This window comes from Desmodus rotundus, chromosome 2 (assembly GCF_022682495.2).
Source record: "Desmodus rotundus isolate HL8 chromosome 2, HLdesRot8A.1, whole genome shotgun sequence".
Taxonomy (NCBI): Eukaryota; Metazoa; Chordata; class Mammalia; order Chiroptera; family Phyllostomidae; genus Desmodus; species Desmodus rotundus.
Window position 1 is genome coordinate 47179289 of NC_071388.1, and position 24308 is coordinate 47203596.

The following is a 24308-nucleotide window of genomic DNA, read 5'->3' on the forward strand; positions in this document are numbered from 1 at the left end:
GAGTAAATAAACGGCAGGCCCGAGAAGTGCAGTCGGTCTTGTTACTCTAAGTAGGACACCAAGAGCAGCAGCATCACCAGCCTCACCTGGGAGCTCACTGGGAATGCAGAGTCGCAATGCACAGAGAACCTAAATAGTCACTAATTCAAAAGAACATGTGCACCGCTGTGTTCACTGAAGTGTTATTTACAATCGCCGAGATTTGGAAGCAGTCCAAGCGCCCATCAGTAGCTGAGTAGGTAAAAAAAAAAAACGGTGGTACATTTCCTACCAGTCCATTAAAAGAAAAAAAAAAAAAAGGAAATCTTAGCTTTTGCGAAGGCATGGTGGACCTGGAGAGCATGATGCTGAGTGAAATAAGCCAGTAAGAGAAAGATAAGTATCATATGATTTCACTTAAATGTGGAATCTATTGAACGATGAAATCAACAGCAAAATAGACGCAGACTCATAGAGAGCAGGATGACAGCCATGGTGGGGGTGTGGAGGGTAGAGGGAATGAGCAAAAAACTCCAAAAAGAGAGAAAACACTCATGGACAACAGTGGGGTGGTTGGGGGTGGGGGAAGAAGGGTGGGGAGAGATGAAGGATGGTGTGGGGGAATAAATGGTGATGGGAGACTAGACGGGGTGGTGAGCCCAATGCAGTGCACGGATGATATGTCGATATGTTGTGGAACTGTGCACCTGAGACCTTTACAATTTTGTTAACCAGGGTCACCCTGATAAATTAAATAAAAAGGTTAAAAAAAATAAGTAGAGACTCAGGCTCCATTCCAGACCTTGGAAGAGAATCTGCATTAACCAGATTTCCAGGTGACTTGGATCATTAACATTTGAATAGCATAGCACTAGAGATCATTATGTTACTTTTCGCTTTATAAATGGGAAAGGCAAAGCCCTGTGTGATGGAAAAATTTGGCCAATGCCAAAAAGGATATTGTGTATTTTAAGTTTAAGAACTTCGTATATCATGGTCATCTGTATTTGCCAATAGCAAGGAATAAAGCCAAACACTTTAACTCCAATTAACAAATCTATAATTAATTAGTAAAATGATCTTCCCTTCAAGTTTCACATTTTGTAGAACAAGCTGTTTGATTTGGCTGGGGCTCAGGCCGGCGTGTCTGTGAGTTTCACAATTCACAGATGTTAGACACTCTCAGGCTAAGTAAGGGAAGAGAATATCAAGTTTTAAATAGCTTCTTCCTTCTATTCTGACTGAGGCAACAAATAAAATAGTTTTTACAAAATACTTTTTGAATTTGAATATCTTATAAGGAAATGTCAAATTCTCTGAAAAGAACTCTGGATTGTCTCACGACTTTGACAAATACTGGTGTCACCAGTTCACAGGTAGCCTGTGAGTAGAGGCTGCACGGAAGATGTAAACTTGTCACGTTAGTGACACTTGGGCACACACTTTTTTTTTTCTGTTGGAGTCTATTTTAACTTAGCTTCTGAATCATATTTCATTCAATTTCCAAATCCACAAAACCAGGATAGGTTTACAGCCTGTATCGCAAAAGGTAGTAAATTATTCCGTATGCAAACTTTTCTAGTATTATATAATTTTTGGATATATGAATAATTTAAAAGTCTTACTCCCAAGTAGGTTCAGACAAAGCAAATCCAAAAACAGCAAAAACAATAAGACATAAGTAAGAGAGTGAGACTGACTGATAGAGACTAAAATCAAGTAGAATGTTTTTGCTGACCGGCAATTTGAAATAATTTTGTAAACTTCAAAATAGTCTCAAATATTATAGTATTTTTCATTTTAATATCACTTTAAGAAGAGTGTGTGTGTGTGTGTGTGTGTGTGTGTGTTTGAGGTAAGATACTTAAAAAAAACCAACAAAGGTTATTTTCTTTTATTTGGGGCAGGCAAAACTTCTAAGGGGTTGTGAATAGATATCTCTTTCTCTTGGTTGAGAGGAAGAGTGAGTTCTAGGTTAAATATAATCAAGGAATTTCCCTGTCTTTGCTATTTGAGATTGTGACCACAACAGGCGGTTGGCTGAAAGGGAGAATGAAAGGGGGTGGGGGTTGGGGGGAAGTGGAGATGAAAAATAAACAACCTTCCTAAGCAGCTCTGTACAAAATTTAGCTCCAGCGCAGCTACAGAAGCCCTCAAGTCAAGTCAGTATGCAAACACAAGGAAGTGTTAATTAGCTAGAGCAGAGTGGACACCGATAATCTCAGTTCTGTCATAAAAGTCCAGGCTGCTGAAATTAAACTCTGATGCCATTCATGCCAGCATCCAATCACCAGAGAGACCAGAAGTTCAGAGATGCCTTCAAGTTGCCAACAAGCGTGGCCACTATACGTCAAGGATTGTAAAGCCGTGATAGAGGAGGAAGAACATATTTAGAGAGGATGCCCAGCTGGTAAGATTTGACTGTTTCTGATGTTTTAGTTCCTTGATGAATCTCATTGGTTAAAATCAAGACATGCTCCGCCTCTTTGCAAATGTGTGTGAAGGGGAAAAGTGTCTAAACTTCTATGTCTGATAGCAGTTGACCCTATTGCTTTTAGTTAGCCTTCTGGCTTTCTATCTCTATATACACAGGTATATGTGTATATGTTATATAATTGTTCTCCATCTGTTGATATCAAAGAGAATTGAAGGAAATGAATTTTGAAACTTCACGGTGTGCCACCCTACAGTACTGTCCTGACCCTTACATCCAGCGGTGAGTTTAAATGTGACATAACTTCTATCAAAACTTAATTGCAGTGCCTTGTGTATTATGAGTGTTTCTGCCGTGTACAAACAGCCACCCTCCTTGTTTATGAGCACAGTGATATTACTTTGGACTTTCTGTGGACTTAAAGTGGTCTGTGGGCATCTGTTTTTAAATTAATTTTTCTTTTTCAGTTTAAGTCTAAATGGACAAAATGACTAAGTTTGAAGACAATCTTCCCACGGTTTCTTTTTTAAAAATCACACCATTTTAAGGTGTTTAAACTCTGTTATTTGCCTTGCTCAGCACTCACCCACCCAAGAAGAAGAAATTTCATTGGATAAGGATCATTTATGAATGATCTCTATGTCAAAATAAACACAGAATAGTTTTGACTTATTAAAAATAGGTAGATAGCCATTGTATTTATATCAAGGAGACTATGGCTTGTCATTTGGACTCTATGGAATATTTTCTCCTTAATTTGTTTCATAACAAATGTCATCTTTGAGAAGTTTGACTTTTAAAACTCATGATTATATTGAAGTTGATTTATGTTTACAGGAAAAAACATTTGCCTAGCACTAAGAAGGAATATTAGTGAGCATGCACGATGTGTGTATGTGTTTCAAATTAGAGTTTGCTATTTTTAAACTGGTAAATGTAATCTGAACAGTGTTTTTCCAGTCATAAAGTTATGGGAGATATTCAAGTCGTATATAGCAGTGTGATGTTGTTAATTCAACAGCATGAGATTTGATGTTGGAATTTCATACTTTATTTTATAAGACTAATGAGAGAGGACCTCTGAGTGTTGAAAACAGTCGGGTTACGAAAGGGTTAAATTGTCACACACCACAGGTGTCTGTTGGAGCCTCACACTCGAAGTGGGCCTTCTGGGCAGAGCTCAGTTACATTTCCCAGGAAATTATGGAAGATGTGTGATCTTTTTTCATTAATATAATTTGTTACCATGTAGAACACTAATGTGGACTATGTAGGCTTTGCTTTGCTTTTTGTGAGGTTTCTGGTGGGCTGTGTGAAAAAGCAGAAGAGAAAAGTAAATGGAATGATTGAAACAGAAAGAAAAGAGAGAGAAAAGGAAAGAAAGAGAGAGGGAGGGAAGGAGGGAGGGAGGGAGGGAGGAAGGGAGGGAGGAAGGAAGGAAGGAAGGAAGGAAGGAAGGAAGGAAGGAAGGAAGGAAGGAAGGAAGGAAGGAAGGGAAGAAGGAAGGGAAGAAGGGAGGGAACAAGTTTGTGGTCTTCCAAGATGAAATGGAAAATGTGAATGATGTTTGATTCCTTCCTTGCTCTCTCTGGAGTTTATATGTTTTTGGATAGCTTGAAAATCAGATTTAGTTGGAGTTGGAGATTGGATCGATAAAATGCAGAACACCAAAGATTTTCTCATTTTCAAAATCGTTTGCAGCCTCAAAATTTTCTGTTCCACTAAAAACCCTTTGAAACTATTTCTAAGAGCATAATTCTGATGAAACATTAGTTGGGTTATGCTTCCCTTGAAGGCATCTTTTTAAAAGTGGGTACTTGGATATACTTCAGCTCTAGAGGAAACTTTTTCCATTGATTAGGAACCCACACATTAGTCACCCTGTACACTTCTGTCTACAGCAGCGATTTTCAACTGGTGCGCCACAAGAATTTTAAATTATGCAATATCTGACTATTTAGTCAGGGACGCTGACCTCTTTTCCCTCAGATTGTCAAATAAAAACAGACAACAGCCAACATAATAGCAAGCCAGTATGAATGAATCAAATTTATATGTAATTTTTGTCAGATCAGCAAAAAATATATTTTTGGGGTGCTGCAGAAATTTTGTAATTAGTTTATATGCCATGAGATGAAAATGGTTGAAAATCGCTGGTCTAGAGGCATTTGTAGTGATTGATGAGAGAGGCCTGTAAATATAAATAAATGAGGAAATTGCTTTTCATGTTGTTCCAACAAACCGTTACTTCATGGAGCACATCTTCAGAAAGCTCAGTTTTGGAAGATTGTAAACTTCAAAATAGTAACAGTATTTTAAAATAGTTTTAAATTTTGCTGAGTGCCCTCAGCTTAATAATGGTGACTGTCACCTTTGGGGAAAGGGGGGACATATGTTGGAGAACTGTGAGACTGTGGAGCAGAGTGGTCAGGTCATTGTTATTTGCCTAACGGACTGTTTTAGCCATGATTATGCACTTCCCATTTGTAATGAAACTTGACTGGCAAATAAAATAAAGAGCAGAAAAATATTTGTTACTGAGCATCTACTCTGTGTAAAGCACTGGAGATACAAAATAAATAAGCTACGACATAATGTTTATTTAACTCTACAGTACCTGTATATTTAATAATATATTTTCTCAAATACTCGGTTGGCCAAAAAGTTCGTATGGTTTTTTCCATAAAATAAAAAACACGTTTTTCACTTTCACCTATAATTTTACTGATTTGGATGTTTTGAGTATGTTAGCTATCTCCCACTTGGTGTAATTGTTATGGTGGGGAGAGAGGGACCCGAGTCAGGAGGCCTTTTTTCCCAACCTTGGTTCTTGTCTCACCGTAAGAGATGAATTCAAGTAAGAGACAAACACGTGTATAGTTTATTTACACACTTGAGCAAAAGCTACAAGTGGGTACTTGGCTAATCCGAGTGCCCTGACTATTGGGGTTCGGGGGCTGTATCCCTCAGCTGGCTTCTAGAGGTATCCCTCCTTCCCTTCTAAACCTTGGGAATAATTTACAGCTACAAAGGCTTTCTTTCTCAGTTAGTAAAAGCTCTTTGTCTTAGTGAAATTGTTACAGAGGCCCCCTTTTCCAGTACAGAATCTCAAGGACTCGGTATCCCTTCTTCCTGCTCGTGATGTTCAGGACACCCCGCAATCTTAGTAAGATCACTACAGAAGCCCCTTTTCTCAGCACAGAGTCTCAGGGGCTCGCTCCTCCTCCTGCGTTATTTTGCTCGTAATGCTCAGGGCACCTGGCAAACTTATCAAACTGAGTTCAGGACTGCTGAGTCAATTGGTGAGACTTGTTTTCATTTTACTTCTAGCTTCCTGTATTTAAGTTCTTTGTTTGACTGTAATGGCGAGGACTCTGCCTTTAATTCCCCTCTGGCCACTCATTCTTAGCTGCAACTTAACATAATGTTGATTGTTCTCAATTAATGTCTCCATTTGATCACTATCAACCTCAACTATCAACCCGACAGTGGAGCATTGTCTAGAGAGAAATCTCCAGCACAAAACTTTGCAAACCACTTTTGACACATTCGATCAATCACAGCACCTTCTCCACACACTGCACAAATCTTTTTTTTGCATTTCAGTTGCATTTTTACTTTTCTTGAAATAATAAAGCATACTATGCCAAAAACATTGCATATTTACCTTCATCTTCAATGTTAAAATGGTTACACAAAAATTCACCAATTTTAATGTTTTTTTTTAATGCATGCTGATATAACAGCCATGACTATACAATCTAACAAAATTGTTTTGAATGAAGTTCATGACAACTAAGCGCTACTGGAGCCATCTTATGGGGAAAAAACCAAACTTTTTGGCCAACCCAAAATTCTTAACTGTTTTCTTTTAAAGAGTGAATTATTAGTACCTTCCCATCTATTCTATTTAGTGACTAAATAAATTAATGAATAAGTGAAAAAACACTGTAAGTGATATTGTCAAAGTGTAAGAATCATACATATAGTGTGATTTGGTTTGAGTTGGTTTTCTAAAGGGACAACACGTATAGTTCTCGGTTTATAAAATCTATTTCAAGATAGACCAAATTTAATCATTCTATAATCATAGTCATCTACATAGTTAAATTTGTCTTTTCACTGACTTTGTCTTTAGAAAGAAGTCACAAGAGAACTTTCAAAAACAGAAAGAAAAATATCTTGTTATTTTTAACTCCAAGCCACCTTAATGCATGAATTTCCTTTTATCACAGAACAGAATAAATGAGAGATGCTATTATCATTTATTACTGAATGTTAATGCCTTCCCCAAAAGCCAATTTTAGTATACATTTTACAGTACTATAATAATCATTCTTTCAGTTAAAATTGAATGAATGCTTTTTGTGTGTGTCTTAGCATATTGACATTTTATACATTTAGTTGATCTCTGAAGTCGATTCTAATTTATTTCAGTCTTTGTAAAAACTTCTCTGAAAATCAAAAATGCAGTTCAACTACAGAGCTTAGATTTCCACTTCACTGACATTGACCATTATAAAAAGAAGCTAACAGAATGATGTCTTGTCCTTTTATTGCTCATTTACTTTTAACAAAATATCAAAGCATAGATGAAATTCTATAAGATCGATAAATAAGAGCCAATGGGTAAAGCAGTATTTCCTTATAATAAAAATTTTATAAAATAAGCTCTGTTGATTTTTTTATTAGGTCAACACTCAAAATAAATCTAAAAGTTAACTTTTTACAAGATAAATCTTCATTAATTTGTTTTTGGGGTTGTATTTGGGCCTCCTGGAATCCCTGCAATTGCCATCCAGTTTTTAAAATAGGTATTTTAATCAAGGAATACTAAAAGATTAATTTTTTTTCAAAAGAAGCTGAAACTGTTAAAGTGCTGTGTGGGTGAGTAAGAAGTATTTCCTGTGAAAATTACATATTGATTGTGAATTTTATGCTTTTCTAACTTAAAGGTCAACTTTATTAACTGTTCTTTCTAAATATATCCCAAAAGGAAGGGTGGTGACAGTGAACTTATTAGTGGGAGATTGTTTCATTAAAATCGCATAAAGACATATGTGCTTCTGGTTGGGTGCCCTCTTTACATCTGCCTTCCATCCTTCTGCTTCTTGTTCTGTACCCCAGAAAGTTAACTTCTAAAAATCCATTGACACTTCCTTTCACTTCCGGTTCCCTCTTGTGTTCAACCCCTGGGAACCTCTAGCAGGATATTGAAGGATACAAGGAGAGTGAAGTTGGGGTATGTGTTTCCCTGCCCACCTCCCTGTTGGGTTTTCTACTAAAGGCTGTATGTAGGTTCTGTCAGAGACCCCTGCCCCAGGTCTGGGTGTCCTGAGTTCAAGTGACTGCGCCTTCCTCTCACTTTCCTTCAAGTTTAGGGGTGGTAACCATTCCCAGCCACTGTTAACCCCCAAAACCCATACCAGATCTCTTACCCCTTGATAAATAGTCTCTTCATTAAACTCTCTTCAATTACTCTTTGTTCAAGCACTCTTTTTCCTGCCAAGATCGTGGCAACTACAAAAATTAAAATATGACCATAGTGTTATGTGCATAGGAAGCCTTCCAAAATGGATATTACATAATAATACAATAAAATTTCTGATGTGCGATAAAGGACATGTCCACCCATTGCAATAAGCAAACCAGTTTTTAGTAAGGCCAGTTTATTAATTTTAGTCATCTCCATAGTCACTAAGTTTCTGTATCTGACTGAAAAGGCTGAGCCTACAGGCTGCAGTCTGTGTATGTTGTTCATGCTAGTCCTTGAAAGCAGCAAGGCGGAGAACAAGGGAGTCATTTCATAAAGAAATAGGAAGGTACAATTTATCAACAGGCACAAATGTATCCACCAGTTGTGGCCAAGGAAGAGTTGCTTTAAAGCCTTACAATTTGCACAAGAATACGTTTTAAAAGACCTTCATGGCCAGCTGTGACGAGCCAAAGGATGGTGTGTTATATTCTGTGTGCTGCTCCTGAGCCGTGAGTGCACTTAAATGGTGGGGAGGCAGGGAAATGTGTTAGCGCAGTGCACACGGGACTTGCCAGAAATCCAGACAAGAGTTTTAACTCTACCACTAACTCATTCTATGACCTTCATGAAATCACGTAAGCTGTCTAAATCAAAGATTTCTCATCAGGTAAGTAAGGATAACACACCTGGTCTACTATTCACAAATAAGACTTTGAGAATTAAATATGAACCCAGCTAAACTGTGAAGTTCATTTCCTTAGTGTATTTGCTCAGCCCTACTGTTTTGTGGGCAGCACACCAGCAGACTGGGGAGTCTTTCGCAGCAACAATTGTCTTCATGTAGGCATACCTTACATTCCATTTTGCTCCATATCATCGTTAAATTAAGGACAAAGGTCATTATGGGTCTTGACAGGACCTTGGCTTGTCTCCCTCAATTCTTAGATTTTAGATTTGAGAAATCTGAATCCCAGATGGGTTAAGTGATTTGCTGAAAATCACACAACAAAGTAGTAGCAGAACCAGGTCTGGAATTCAAGTCTTTGACTCCCAGTGCAATGCCATTTCTACAAGAGTCCCCAACATTCTGAGATATGCATAGGACTTTACAGTTAAGAAAGTGTTTCTCAAAACATCTATCTATCTGCTGGAAGGCGAGTAGGTGTGGTAGACAGAATAATGACCTCCATGGTAGCCATATCTTAATCCCCAGAACCTGCAAATATGCTATATCGCACAGCAAAGGGGAATTAAGATTGCTAATGAAGTTAACACAACTAATCAGCTGGCTTTAAAATAGGTGGATTAACTTGGATTATCCACATGGACACAGTGTAGTCATGAGTCCTTCCAAGTGGAAGTGGGAGTAGGAAAAAAAGTCAGAGTGATGTGATGTAAGAAGGCTCCACAGATTTTGACGATGGAAGGGGATCGTGAGCCATGGAAGGCTGGCAGGCTCTGGGAGCCTGAAAAATCTGACCTACAGAAGTGTAAAATAATACATTTGTATTGGTTTAAGCGGTAGATTTGTGGTAACTTGTTATAGTAGCATTAGGAAACTAATTCACTGGATTAAAAAATTTTAATCCCAATTTGCAGCCATGGAAACGAAAACTAATTTTTTTGTTTTGATTTCTTTGTTAAAATAGCCCATGAATTTATGCATTTATTTATTTATTTTGATGCTGCATGGGGAAGGTAGAAGCTATGAGTCAAATACAATCTTGGACCTCAGAAAATCCAAAGTAGAACCACATGCATAGGCATAATACAAAAAGGTACAAGGGAGGATAGAAGGACCTAAGCAACCTGGCTATAGCCTGCAATTGCAAAGCATTCATCCTGGAGGCAGCAAATTGGAAGGCCAATTTTTGTTAGTAGCATCTGTTAAAGTATCTCAAAATGCTTTACACGGACATACGCCTGACTCTTAGTTAGTAACTGAAAGTGTGAGGCCCAAATTCAGATTCAGGAAAATACAGTAATTATATACTTTCACTTCTGATCCCAGGCATTCAGAGGGATGTGAAAGCAACACCCTGGGACAATGATTTGATAAGTCTAGGTGGAGCTTTGGAATTGCACACAAGCAAATACAAACAATTTTCATTCATGTAGCTCTCAGACCACTCCTGGAAAACAGCTCCACTCCTTCTGGTGCTGTAAGGTTCCCAGTCATCCCTGGGTTTTGTGATGCCTCCCTTTGAAAAACTGACGTTGAGCAGCGGAAGGAATTAAAAATCAGCATTTTTATCAAGCACCCCAGTTGATTTGTTTGTTTGCAAACCTAAGTTTGAGAACTGTTACCTATAGTGAGGGAAACTTGGATCTAATGTCCCAACAGAAGCTCATAAAACAGTATCCAGGGGTATGAACAACAGACACATGCCTTCCAAAAGACAGACTTCATGCGCTCATTTTACTTAAAAGCCAAATGGTTTGTGAGATTAAAGTGGCAATTTTCAATCTGTTTCAAGTTAAAAGAGCCAAGTTTCTGATTAGCTGTTTTGCAGCTCAAATTTGTCCTGACAGGGTTTCTATCTTCTTTAAAGCACTCAGCAAGGAATAGTCCTCAAGCAACAAGTGATGGATGGAGAAAGCACTATAATTATGATCAAAGTCCAAAGACTCTGGTCTATATAATTATGCACTTCCCAACCTCGGAAAGTCACTTTGTTCCATTTAAAATAGGATGAGAAATGGACATGGGCTGAGGTGTACTTATTGGTTAGTCAAGGTTTTGGAAATGACAGTTATTAACATTTCTGTTTTACCTTAAGCCATAATATTTGTGGATGATTTAGATGGAGAGAATTGTCTATTCTCGTTCTTATCATTTGCCTCCCATGCTTCACTTATACCTGACCTTATTATGAATTAGACTCTTCAAGTTCAAAATGAAATCATCAAGTTTAACAGAAATGTAAGGACTCAAAATCCCCTTACCACTTTCAAATTTTCAGTACCTGTATTTTGTTTGTTTTTTTGAAATGAGTAAAAACTTAATTTGCCAACTTGAACAGCTACCAACCACTCTCACTTCCCATTTACCTAGGTAGGTGTCTCGTAATTGAGGGCAAAACCAGCATTCTAATAATGATAAGACTGATAAAGCATTTTAAGGCAAGAAGTACAAAATTGAAAGCGAGTGAGATAATTTAATCAGCCACATGGCTACCTAGAGTAAATTTTTAATGTAACCTTTATTACAGATGTAGTGTAGATTGAAGTAAATAATATATTACATATAAATTCATGATGGGGTAATAATACAATGGAGACTTAAAGTTAAGTATCTTATGCCTTAAGGTTGTTGATTGCATTTAACTTAATCCCCCATGATATTCTGACATTGCCTCAACTTTTAGAGCTTTCTTAAAAATACCAAGCTTTAAATCTTTTAATTGAAATTCATCATTAGCTTTTTTTTCTGACTCATTGAAGCATCTATTTTATATTTGATAAACATACATAAAACTGAATATAATAGTGCCATTTAATTCTTAAGTCCATAAATAATTATAGTATATTTACTGAGTTATTTATTCAATGAGAAAACTTTGTTCCAACTTTTTCATGATACTGAAAACTCCTCTAACTAAAAAGTGCTAATAAGATGTATATTTCATTTTATTATTTTTTAAAGCACTTGTTATCTCAGGAAATGAATAAAAACTTTGTGTTTGACAGGATTTTCAGACTAAATTAGGAGCAACAAAAAGACTTCTGGAACAAAAGAATTTTTTTCAACATCTCAATTGATAATAAAATACACCTAAAATATCACAAGTACAATTTTAATGCTGTATAAAGGCTGATGTGGCTTTAATCGTGATTACTTCACTAAAACTTGAAATATGAATGAATGACTTCTTCAAGTTGGCACTGATATGAATGTGGGCCCTCTTAGATTTTACACTTGCGCTGACTCACTTTTATATAGAGTCTCATGGGGCATCGTGTCTTCTCACTGAGAAAAACCTTCAGTGTTGTCCTGTCTGTGAATCCACTACTGGTCTTTCTATTTGGCATTTGAGGTCTGACCTTACTGTTCCAAATACAATTTAAATACAATTGCACCTTTAAATCTTGAATCCTTCAACATAGTAAAATAGAAAGTTCAGTTTTTCCTTTGTACTCTCTTCCTCTCTCTCTCTCTTTTTTTTTTTGTCTTTCTCTCTTTCATAGAAGCTCTGTATTTCTTTGGTTCTTGAGAAAACAGGATGTACCTGAATACGCTAAAAATATCACAAAACGTTTTATTCAACCAGCCCATGCTTTGCTCTGCCAAAGTAAAATTGGAGCATTTTGTAAGAAAAAGTGAAACATTGTGACAGCAAAATCTCAAAAGTAAAAACATAAAACTGACGAAATATACGACTTGGATTTTATAGGAAAAAGTTGTTTTTAAGTATTAGTTTATCAGAGTTGCTAGGCACATTTTAAAGGAGGTTTATAAATTAGCTACTATTTAAATAAATGTAAAATACTGTTTGGGGCGACAAGGAGGAATAGAAAAAGGGAAATAATAATGCCTGAAAGAGTTCAACCGCTTTGTAAACTATAAACTATTTAATATGTTCGGTAAATATTTACTAAATGCTAGATGTTGGATATGTGGTCAGTTTAAAAATTCAATGTTTATAAGTATTTGTTTTTACTACTGAAAATCTGGTTCTAGAATCATCTGAATTAAGTGAGAAGTAAAGGAAGATCTTTGAAGCTCAGGCAAACACGTAAATGTCAGAGCACCTTAGGTATCTCAGATGAGCCACGTACAGTTGAGAGTACTTGTGACTCGATATTAATCATATCGAAAATTATTTATTAAATAAATGACATGTTCTCAACAATAATGGAAGCCAGAAAAGAAAAATCTAGTTAAAAGAGTTGTTTTCCATGTCATCATCTAGGTAGATAATTTTTTATACACAGGAGTTAAAATCATAAAATAATTTCAATGTTTTATTCATTAAACTACATAAGAACTCTCCCTTTGTCATGTATGTTTGCATTTATCATATAACTAACTGCATAATGATCTCATAGCAATACAACTCAATACATTTATCTTCTTTATTGAGCCTTTAGGTTGGTTATACGTTTTACTATAAATTAAAATATCATATAGCCACCTTTTTTGAGTTACTTACTTGAGATTGTTCCAGGGAACAAATATTGAAAGAAAGCAAAATAATATATGTTCAATTCATTCAAATTGCCGTGTATTTACCTGCATTATGTCATAAAATACATCTTTTTTTAGTTAATATCCACAGTTTCCAGAAAAGGAAAATGATTCTCAGAGAAATAACCTATTTAACAAGGGTGACTCAACTAGTAAGTGGAAGGAACTCTTTGTGTTTTCACTCTCCCCTGAGTCAGAATTTGAACACTGGACTCTTATCTAAAGATTTTGCTTCTTCCCCCCTAGAAAATACTACCCCCTAAGAAGTGAGAGAGTGGCAAATAATAGGATGCATTCTTTTTTAAGTTTCTGGAAAACATGTCTATTTAAAAGGGTGTGCTGGTATATTTTGCCAGAGTTCCAGCTTTGGATGTTATTACATTTTGCTAATTTAATAGATGTAAAATGAGATGTAGTTTTAATTAGCACTTTTTTATTAACTACAATTACAATTATAATTACAGAAACTACAATTACTAATTTTAAAAGATCTCAACTTTTGATCCTGTATTTTTAGAAAATGAGGATGAGACACAAACAAGCTAAATATCTACTATTTATGGAATTCTTACCATGTGCCAGAAACTGTTCAAAGCACTTGAGATATTTAATTTTGCACTTTAATCTTTGAACCACTTAAAGAGGTATTTGACATTATTATCTATTGCTAACCAAGGGATAGTAGTATAATGTTTAAGGAACTGCAGTCGGGGGCTGTGTGCCTTGGTCAGTTCTCTCTCTACCAATAGTTAGATCTGTCAACTCAATCTCTATGTGTCTGTTTTTTCATGTATACATGAGCATGATAATAGTAGTGCCTAAATGACTGGATTGTTTTGAGAATTGAGTCAATTGTAGAAATAGCTGAAGACAGACTCTGGCACATGGTACACACATATAGGTAGTAGCTCAATTATCATTATCATTTCTATAAAGAAAGATTGAGGCACTGATTGACTGTGTAACCTGCCCAGGCTAGACAGAGCGAAGATGGGTAAGATCCTTATTTCTGCAATGTGATTTTTTTATGGCCAGTAAATACTATGTAGGAATGATTTTTAAGCACAAATAAAACTTATAAAAGGGACCCTAAATACTTATTCACATTCTAGTGAAATGGTTTGAATCTGAAGAGGGAAAATGTTACCAAGTGTCATTTTTACGATTAATACAACCCTGGAAAGCCAAATTTGAGGACAAATAGACCTATGGAAATACATAACTATCAGTCAGAATAAGTAGGGCCTTATACACAAAGTTTCAACTACACAAGCTTGGAATTGCCCAATTTGGGAATTTGGGACCACTTCCAAAACTCTCTTCTAATTATATTATCTTCTTTTCCTCACTACTTTTTTTTTTTTGGCAAAACAGTAATTTTATTTATTTTTTAATTTTTATTAATGTTTGAATACAGTTGTCTCCATTTTCCCGCCACCACTTTCCCCCACTCCACCCACCCCCACCTCCCACCCTCAATCCTACCTCCCTTTGGTTTTGTCCATGAGCCCTTTATACGTGTTCCTCATTACTTTTTCCACCTTTAATAATCTTTTATTCCTTCACTCTTTTTGCTACCTCTTTGCTGTTGATAACTCATATCTGCACTATATAACTAATTCTGTTATTGAAATTTTCCAATTTAGATAGAACACTCTTCCACCTACTTTCAACCCTGTCCAGATTAATCCTACTTTTTTTCCCATTTCCACTCTACTAATATGATATTCCTTTGCTATTGTGATATTTTGACTTAACAGCATCTTTTGAACAAAGTTTCTCTGCCTATTAGACTTTTTTCCTTTTACTCTCTGCTAGAATATCTTAATTAAAAGCTGTTCTTTCTCTGAAAATACTCGTATTGCCCATTGATCCCAGTTGAAGCAAAGCCTTCTACACTCACTTCTTTTCATTCAGAGGGCAAGAAAAGAAACTAACACATTTCTTGCACAACACTGCTGTTTTCAGATTCTTCTTTATCTACTATCAGTCAACAATCTCATGTCTTCTGCAGTCTCTTTCATCGAAGTGATTTACTGAACTTCGTGACAATGCATTGATCTTTAGGAGATCTGCCTTTGTAATTTGGCTCCATTTTCCTCTTCTGCCATTCTTTGGAAACTCTTCCATGCCTTTGATGACCTTCCTACAATATAAGTCTCACAGTTCCTGGACTTCCTCAACGCAAGGTGTTCCAATTTCCACCCCATTCCAGACACCAGCCCACACCACCATGTCCTAGACGTCATCATTAACTAAAGTTATTCTGTCCTAAATCATACTCTCTTTACCTCCCTTTCTGGTCACAATCTATTATTGGCCTATCTCACACCCCAGTCTGCACTGAGTCTGTTCTCTCTGGTTGCCTTCACAACCTCCCCTGAGAAAATGTAATCCTTTCTTCAAGTGTTGTATTCATTTTTATTTATTTCATAATGTCTTTTGTGCATGCTTACTTGTAAGTTTCGGTTCACCTACTAGACCCTCACTATTCAAAGTGAGTGTATAGAATAATACAGAGCCTGGGGGCCCACATCAGGCCCAATAAATGAGGATTTATATTTTAACAAGAACTCTTGGGGGAGTTGTGACTACATTAAATTTGAAAAGCATTGTTCTAGACTAGTAATTCTCCAGGTGTGGTCCTGAGAGCACAACAATAGAAATGCAAATTTTCAAGCCTCATATCAGCCCTACTGCATCAGAAAACCTGGAGTTGTGGCCCAGCATGGCGGTGTTCAGCAGCACGCTCTTCAGGGCATTCTAACGCACACTGAAGTTTGAGAACCCCCCTGTCCAACTTTCAAGGGAAGGGATGGCTTGTTTATTTTGATATTCCTGTGTTGCACATTTTCAATCCTCATTTTCTTACTATGCTATTTTGTCTATATAACATATACTACCTTCCAAAATACTATTCCATTTACTCATTTGTCGTTTTTTTTTTCTTATCTGTCTCTCCACACTGGAAAGTACAAAACATGAGGACAGGGTATTTGTCCACTTTGTGCCCTGAGTTATTCCAGACACTTAGAACAGAGTTTGGCACATGTGGGTGCTCAGTAAATAACTCCTGACTGAATGAATTATGCAGAAACAGTTCATAAAAAATCATTAGTTGCTTATATTGCTTTTCCTGATGACCAAGAAACAATTTCTTTAAAAAGAGTAAAAAGTTTTTATTGGGACAGGGTTGTTTTTTTTTTTTTCCTGGAGGGTGGGTGTGGGAAGAGGGTTTAAAGAGTTGGGTAACTGAATCAAAGTCACAGAGCTGATCACTGGGAGAATCTGGATTTATATTCAGCCTTTCACATTCAGAATTCAGTGTTCTTCTCACTAAACTTCTCACCTACCCTGTTTATAAGCCTACACATCCTGTTTGTTCAAATTCCTTATAAGTTGTTCAGGGTTTTATCTTATAAAACCTTTTCACATAGAGTATTTGAGCCACACAGATATTTTTAGTCACATTTTAGAGATAAAGACACTGAAGGTAGGGACCTAGTGACTGCTGAATGTCCCTCACAGGGATGCTTAATTGAGGACAAAAGAGGACTCAATTCCTGGGATCTAATCTAATAAGCTTTTTGTTATTGTATACTATTTCTTTCTTGCAACTATTCATTTAAAAAGTATACTGAGTACCATCTATGGCCTATTCCAGGCACTACTAGTAAGAAGAAATGTACCCCTGATACCTTGGATCTTATATCTTCACTCCACCTGTAAGCACAGGATATGTTGAGTGGCTGAAAGTTTCTGCATAAAAATGAGGCACAATAAGGTATATAGAGAAAGAAAGTCAATGCTGGAAGGAATGCTATATTAAATGAGATGTTTGTTTAAAAAGGCCTCTTACGTAAGGTGACCTTTGAGTAGAGATTAGAAAAGAATAATCAAGGAATTTGAGAAAGATAATTTCAGGCATGGAATGCAAGGAGATCAGAGTGGCTGGAACAGAATAAGTAAGAACAGGAACTTAGGAAATAAGATCAATTCTCAGCGAGTAGGGCTGTAAAGAATATATACTTTTTCTATTCTTTCATAATGCTTTTTGTCTTACATTTTAAATAATAACTTTTGTTGTGTGGTGGGTGGGGAAGAAACTATAGAGACCAAGTCTAGGGGCTATTGTTCTAGATAAGATAAGATGGAAAACAGTGGAAGTGTCAAAGATGTGTGTCAAAAGATGATGAACAGAAGTGTTGATGTTTACAGAGATGGACCTTATTTTGGGCATATGTGTCATCTGTAGCAGGCATGGCATTACCTGAGTACCTCTCAAGCTTGAAAGCTTATACACCTAGTGTGTCAGCATAAGATTAATTTCTTGGTTAACCAAACACTCAGATATTAATATATGAAAATATGAAAGCCAATGTACTACCTCTTAAAACGAGAAATACAACTGCCTTGAATAAGCTTCTGCTAACCAATAAGCATATGTTTTCCTGCAGACATATTGTTGCAGGATACCAGATAATATTCAGCATATTTGTAGGTAAATATGGCATAGCAGAAAAAGGGAAGGTAGGTGGATAATTCAATAGCTTGCTGCATTCATCTCCCCGCAGCTAACTCTATGAAGGTATACCATATAGAGACTCATCTTCTTGGGCCAGAATATGCATGTGCTGACACAGAGTTAAAGACCTGACCATCAGAATATATCTCTCTCTTCTTACTCTTCAGCCCTAACCAATAACCAACAAAATCTCCCCACCATCCACTAGCACATTCTCCCTGAGATATGTTAATATATTTGATCAGTTTCACTCTAGTTTTGGCAGAGATTATTTCATTTCTTTGGTGACCTTGCCAAAGAGATCCACTTTATTTTTGTATTTATACAAGGCAATCAATTTCATTTCTCAATTTCTGATTTGTCCCAATTATATATGTCATTGTTATAAATGAACAAATTCTCCTAAAACTCTGCTCAATAGTGCTATTGCTATTTTATTGCTATTATAGTTATTATTATTATTTTATTTAATTGTTATTATAGTTGTCATTTTTGTCATAATAACTCAACCCAATTTTCCAGATGTCCCAGCTTAATCTACCTAAAACTAGACCTTTTTTAGGTGTATGGCAGGTAGATTTTCATGAGCTATAATCGTTAAGCAAAAATTCCTTGAGTGTTTAATTTTCGTAAAGCTTTTGTCCATGTTTAATTTATAATAAGATGCCTGTCTAGTTTTCTATAACCTTTATATTTTTAAGGGATTAAACCTAAACTTATTCTTAGTCTTTGTTATTTTAGCACCAAAAGAGTGTGTTAAGGGGAAGCATCTCAAGTCTTTCATGTGGTCCTTTGTGCTTGGGGGAGAAATGGTTGAATTTCAGCCCACCCTCCACTAAGACTGAAGAGATTAAAGAATCAAATGATGATTACATTTTCTCTTTATGTGTGTTTATGTTATTCAGAGTAAATGCTATATACTTAATCTCTCATTTATTTGTGAGACAACTTTGTGCTTATTAACTAAAGCTGGAAAAGCATAAGATCCATTTGCCAGAAAGATGTCTCAAATACAAAACCAGCTGAAGTATCCCTCTAAAATATGAAATGAAATATTTAAGTAAAAGAATGTTAACACCAAGTTTTTAATTTAAAAAAGTTAATCATTCCAAAGAAACAAATGACAGAGATCATTTATGATGAAATAAAAATATAGCTTATTAAACAGAAGTGTATGTGTAAGAAAAGTAATTAAATTGGAAATTTAATATCTGCATAGGATAAAAGTGCCCAAATTTTTGGTGTGCATACTTTTAATTTTGTATGAACTAATTTTAAGAAGTATTTTTCAGCTGCATCTTTGTGGGAGAAAAATAATATTACTAATGGTGGTTTTTTGTTTGTTTGGATTTTGGAAGAGACTGAGTTTCTCAGGTATGCCAATGTTGTAATGGCTTTTTACAAAAATTTTTTTTTAATCACCTTAAAGAAATGATCAATAGAATAAATAAGTTGAAAAATTTAGAAATTACAAACTCTTTTCCTTTTTTTTGTATTAATGACCTAATTATTTAGAAGTCTCTTATGTTCAGAGGCACCTAACACTCAGATTTCAACATAACATTTCCTGGCCCAGCTTTTTCATGCCATGTTTTATTATTTTCCATTGTCACATGTCCTCAATACAGTTTTTGTTCAGCCTGATGAGTTGGAAGCTATCTTAATTTGGTTACTGGAGAGAAGCCACGTTTCAGCATTTGCATTCCACTGAGAACACCTGAATGAGAAGATCATGAGACAGCTCTTGAACCACAGCACCCTGCAATGAATTCTGTAGTGATGTCAAGCCCTGATTATCAGTTAAGAAGAAATGCCATAGTTAACGTGTTCATGGACTCACAGAATTTGAGGGAGGAAAAGAAACGTTAGTGACATTTTAAAGCTACTTTTGACCTCTTGGAACACAAATGAATGAAAATTGTGAGATCTGCTTCTACATAATCTTTAAAAATATGTTAGGTAGAGTTCTGGTTTAACTCTAACATGTAAAGCAGGGGTGTCCAACCTTTTGGCATCTCTGGGCCACACTGGAAGAAGAAGCGTTGTCTTGGGCCACACGTTAAATACACAAAAGTAACAAAAACTGATGAGCGAAAAAAAGATCCGTACATAATTTCCATGATATCTGCCACCAATGTAAGCAAAAAAGTTCTTTATATAATAACCCAATTATGCAGTGGCCCTTTTGATAATCTTTTAAAATTGTTGAGCAGGTCTCAGGCTCCTGACCACTAATATAGAAAATGTACATATCTAAGTAATAAAATGTCATTGATTTTAAAAAATAGTTTTTATTATAAAAGTAAAAGAAAAGAGGGCAGCATAAAACTAGTGGGATATTTGACCACTAGTGCATCGATATCTGGTTTGAGAAACAAGTGCATCAGTATCTGGTTTGATATAAATAGTTGCAATTCTCAGTGAATTCTCAAGGGGCTCATCAGATATTTTGGTTCTAATTTTACTCTTAATGTGTGTCATTCTTGAATATAGTTGCTCACAAGTATAGGTGCTGCCAAATAGCAATGACATGAATAATGTGTGATTATGAAGCAAGAGATAGTTGTCTCTGGGAAGAAAGGAGCTATAAAAGTCCAGTAAAGAGACAAGAACACATTTTTCTTTAAGGTGAATGTCAGATTGCAGCTCTACACATTCCATTTGAAAGTTGGCAGGTAAACATATTTATATCAACTGAAAATGGAGTTGCAAATATAACAAAATATTGATTATTTTCCAGGAAATCTTGAAGTCTGTTTTCAAATTCTTGTATCAAATCAAAAAGCAAGGCTGCGTATTTTTTGCTGTTCACAGGACTGTCTTTAGCCAATGTGTTGAAATGCATAAAATTGTTTGCCTTAATTTAAGATTGCCATCATCTCAGTTTCATTTGGAACACTGTTACAGTTTGAAACATGGTATTGATAAGTTGGTTGTCACCTTGAAGATGCATGTTTCACTCATTTAAATGAGCAATTAAATCCACTAAAAATGCTAAATCTGTATGCCAGTTTTCATCGTCAAGTTCCGGCACAAATTTGTTTTTTATACCCTAAATGACTTGATAACATGTCTCAAATCATAAAATCTTTTCAACATTTGGCCTCGACTTAGCCATCTTACTTCCAAAAAGTAAATGATGTCGCCATAGTCAGCATCAATACTTTTAAGGAATTCCTGGAATTGGCGATGATTCAATCCCTTGGCTCTTATGAAATTCACAGTCTTGATGATGATTTCCATGACATTATCTATTTTTAAAGCTTTTGTGCATAAATTTTCTTGATGTACTGTGTGATGATACTTCACCAAACATAAGATTTGGGCAGCAATTGCATCATCTTCTATTAATTTTACGAGCCCTTCTCTTTTACCTACCATCACCGAGGCACCATCCATAACTATACCAAATGTGTCACCAACGGACAAGGAAAATCTCTTTAACATATTTTTTACTGCCTCATGTAAATCTATTTAGTTGTGTCTTTTAATGGCACTAAAGAAACCATTTCTTCAGTGACATCATATTTGTCATCAATGCCTCTAATAAAAATGGCAAGTTGAGCCATATCAGTAGCATCAGTGCTATCACCCATCCCCGAAGCATGCAATTTAAAATTAGCTGCTTTACTCTCCAAAGTTCTTTGGATAGATTTTCCAGTTTCTTCAGTTCGCGTGGCTATGGTCTGGTGAGACAAACTGATTTTAGAAATATCCCCCTTTTTTTCAGGGCAAATTATACCTTCCATGCTTTCTACACATTGTTTAATAAACTCACAATCAGTAACTGGTTTTGACATTTTTGCTATTAAGTATTATACCACATAACTAGCTTTTACAATGGAATCTGCCCAAGTTGTAACTTTTTGAAAAAAATTTTGTTGAGAAGACAAACTTTTTTTAGTTCCATTATTTTTTCCTTATGACACAATCTTGTATACGCATTGAATTTGGCAGCATATTCTTGCATATAATGCCTTTTCAAATTATAGTCTTTGAAAACGCAAAAATTCCCTACAAATTAAGCAGAGTACCTTACTATTTGCCTCATCAAAAAGTAGTTACCTGTCTACTTTTCATTGAACAATATTTCTTCATCCATAACTTTTCTTTTTTAGGTCTTTTTCCCTTTGAGATGTTATAGAAGCCATACTGGGTTAAAAAAATAATAATAGATAAAGGACTTCATTTACTTTTATTATGAAAACTAATTGACAGGAAAATAGAAAGCAAGGTTTGGGCCCTTCCATGGCCCTCTCGGCTGCTGATGCAGGGCGAGGCGGGAGGCCAACTGTAAAGTATGGCAGGGAAAGCATGAGGTGCTGCCAAGGACTGGAGGTACCTTTAATAATCAAGTAAGAATGCTTACCTGACTTCTAAATAACATTAAATGCCTAACATTGCAATGGCTGGTTGAAATATTATTGATAATCTCTGCCTCACTAAGTCACCACAAGCACATGTAACGTCTGATTGTGTCAATTCTACTGTCTGCCCTTGGAAGATAACACACTGGAAGCCGCACACCACCATAAAACTGAAGCCGCGCATGCGTACAAATAGTGAGAGCATCTGCACGTTCATTTAACGAGACATTGTGACACGTAATCACAAAACAATCTCCTGATGTTTTAAGTAAATGGACGATTTTGCGTTGGGCCGCATTCATAGATAGCCATCCCAGGCTGCATGCAGGCCACAGGCTGCGGGTGGGACAGCCCTGATATAAATTGGCCAGAAATTTTTCACTATTTCTCTTACAACCAAGAAAAGCTGAAGAAACCGAAAAAATCAGTAACTTTTAAAAATATTTTTCAGAGAATTGAGATTGCAGGACAAATGGCATCATAAAATCTGAAGAGATGGTTGATTCAGAGAAATATACTAGAGATTTGCTTAGTTGAAACAGAAGCCACAAAGTGGTAGGAATACTTAATTGGTAATATTGATGAATTACTTGAAGTTTTATCAACCAGCTGAGTGAGAGGCCCCTTGGAACTGCAGTTTGGGGGAAACCCTCACTTTTGGAGGCTTCTAATAGGAACCTGTGGCAATGTTTAATATGAGGATCTCAGTGAGGTCCCTCACTGAAGGCGAAAGAATGAGGAATCATTGTGAAATATACAGAGATTTCTCTCGTACTCCACCACCGGCCCATGATCTCAGGAAAAAACTTTGCCAGAAAAGTTCATCACTCGGGGATCTTCCCACTCAGGCCACATTCTGGCTTAATGTTTTAAGAAAAATAACATAGTTGACAGGGGTCAGGACTTCAAGGAAAAGATTGGGAATATTGCAGTCAGAAAGGGGAATAAGTGTTGGAGGAAATAAAACTATACCATTGAGAAACGCTTGTGAAAATAACAACCCTATGATGCAGACCCACTAAAAGACTGAGATTTAATTAGAAATTATAGAACCTTTCCCCTCCTCAATACTTTACCACTACAGCAACCAGACTCCAGTATAATTGCGGTAGATTACAGCTGAAAGACCTGAAGAGCGCAGACTCTAACAGAGGAAAGCCCAAAGTCAAATGAGATAATGATAAGGACAAGGGATATATTTGAAGCCTCTGATATCTATATCTAAGCAAACTTTAATCCTAGCCTGAATTCTAGCTATATTAACATAAATCATCACACTTAAGGTCACATTACTTCAGTTCCTATTACCCTATTACATGTCTAGCTTCCAGCATAGCATTCCAAAGCATGTAAAAGGTAGAAAAGTTACAAAATGAACAAAATAATCAAGATAAACAGTCTCAGATATGACACAGGTGCTGGCATTATCAAATAGGAAACATGCAAGAATAGATGAGTAAGATAAAATGAGAAATGGAAATTTTAAGAAAGGAAAAGGAAATGTGGGAATCAAAAATACTGTAACACTATGACCAAATATGATTTATCCCAGTTATATAAGGCTTGTTCAGTGTTCCAAAATCAATTAATGTAATCTCAAGAAAAATCACATGATTATATTAATAGAAACCAAAAAACATTTGAAAAATTCAAAACCTGTTCATAATAAAAGAGACTCTCAGAAAACTAGGCATAAATGGAACTTCCTTCAGATGATTAAAAATATATATATATATATAGCTAACATACTTAATGGTGAAAAACTAGAAGCTTTCCTCCTAAGATCAGAAATAGGCAAGGATGTTTCCTCTTACCACTCTTTTCAATATCATGTTTGATATCCTAACTAATAATGTAAGATAAAAAAATCAATAAATGCCATATAGATTGGAAAGAAAGAAATCTCTTTTGTTTGTAGATGGCGTGCATAATTGTCTATGTAAGAAATTTGAAAGAATCAATCCAAAACTCCTAGAACTAACTAATAAGCAATTAATTATAAGTCAAGTTGCAGCATATAAATTTAATATGTAAAAGTCAATTGATTATTTACATATTAGCAGTGAACAAGTGGAATTTGAAATGACACAATGCTACTTACATTAGAACACAAAAAATGAAATTCATATAAATCTAACAAAATATGTACAAGATATGAGGACCATTATATGAGATCCTCATTGTATAAGGACCACTGTAATACAGTGATGAAAGAAATCAAAGAATAACTAAATAGATGGAAGATTTAATATTGCCAAAATGTCAGTTCTTCTCAATCTGACCTATACGTTCAACAGAATCCATACCAAATTCCAGGATGTTATTTAGTTGCTATTGAC

General features: G+C 35.8%; 1 protein-coding gene across 4 annotated transcripts in view; it reads left to right on the plus strand.

Moving 5' to 3' along the window:
- The first annotated feature begins 2613 nt into the window (after positions 1–2613).
- The window catches only part of TP63 (tumor protein p63), a 230171-nt gene continuing 208476 nt past the window's right edge, over positions 2614–24308 (plus strand). For all 4 annotated transcript variants that reach the window (XM_045199286.2, XM_045199289.2, XM_053918212.2 and 1 more), the window contains exon 1: positions 2614–2695. In XM_045199286.2, coding sequence (XP_045055221.1) covers positions 2634–2695 — 62 coding nt within the window. In that variant the 5' untranslated portion in view covers positions 2614–2633. The remainder of the gene's footprint in view (positions 2696–24308) is intronic.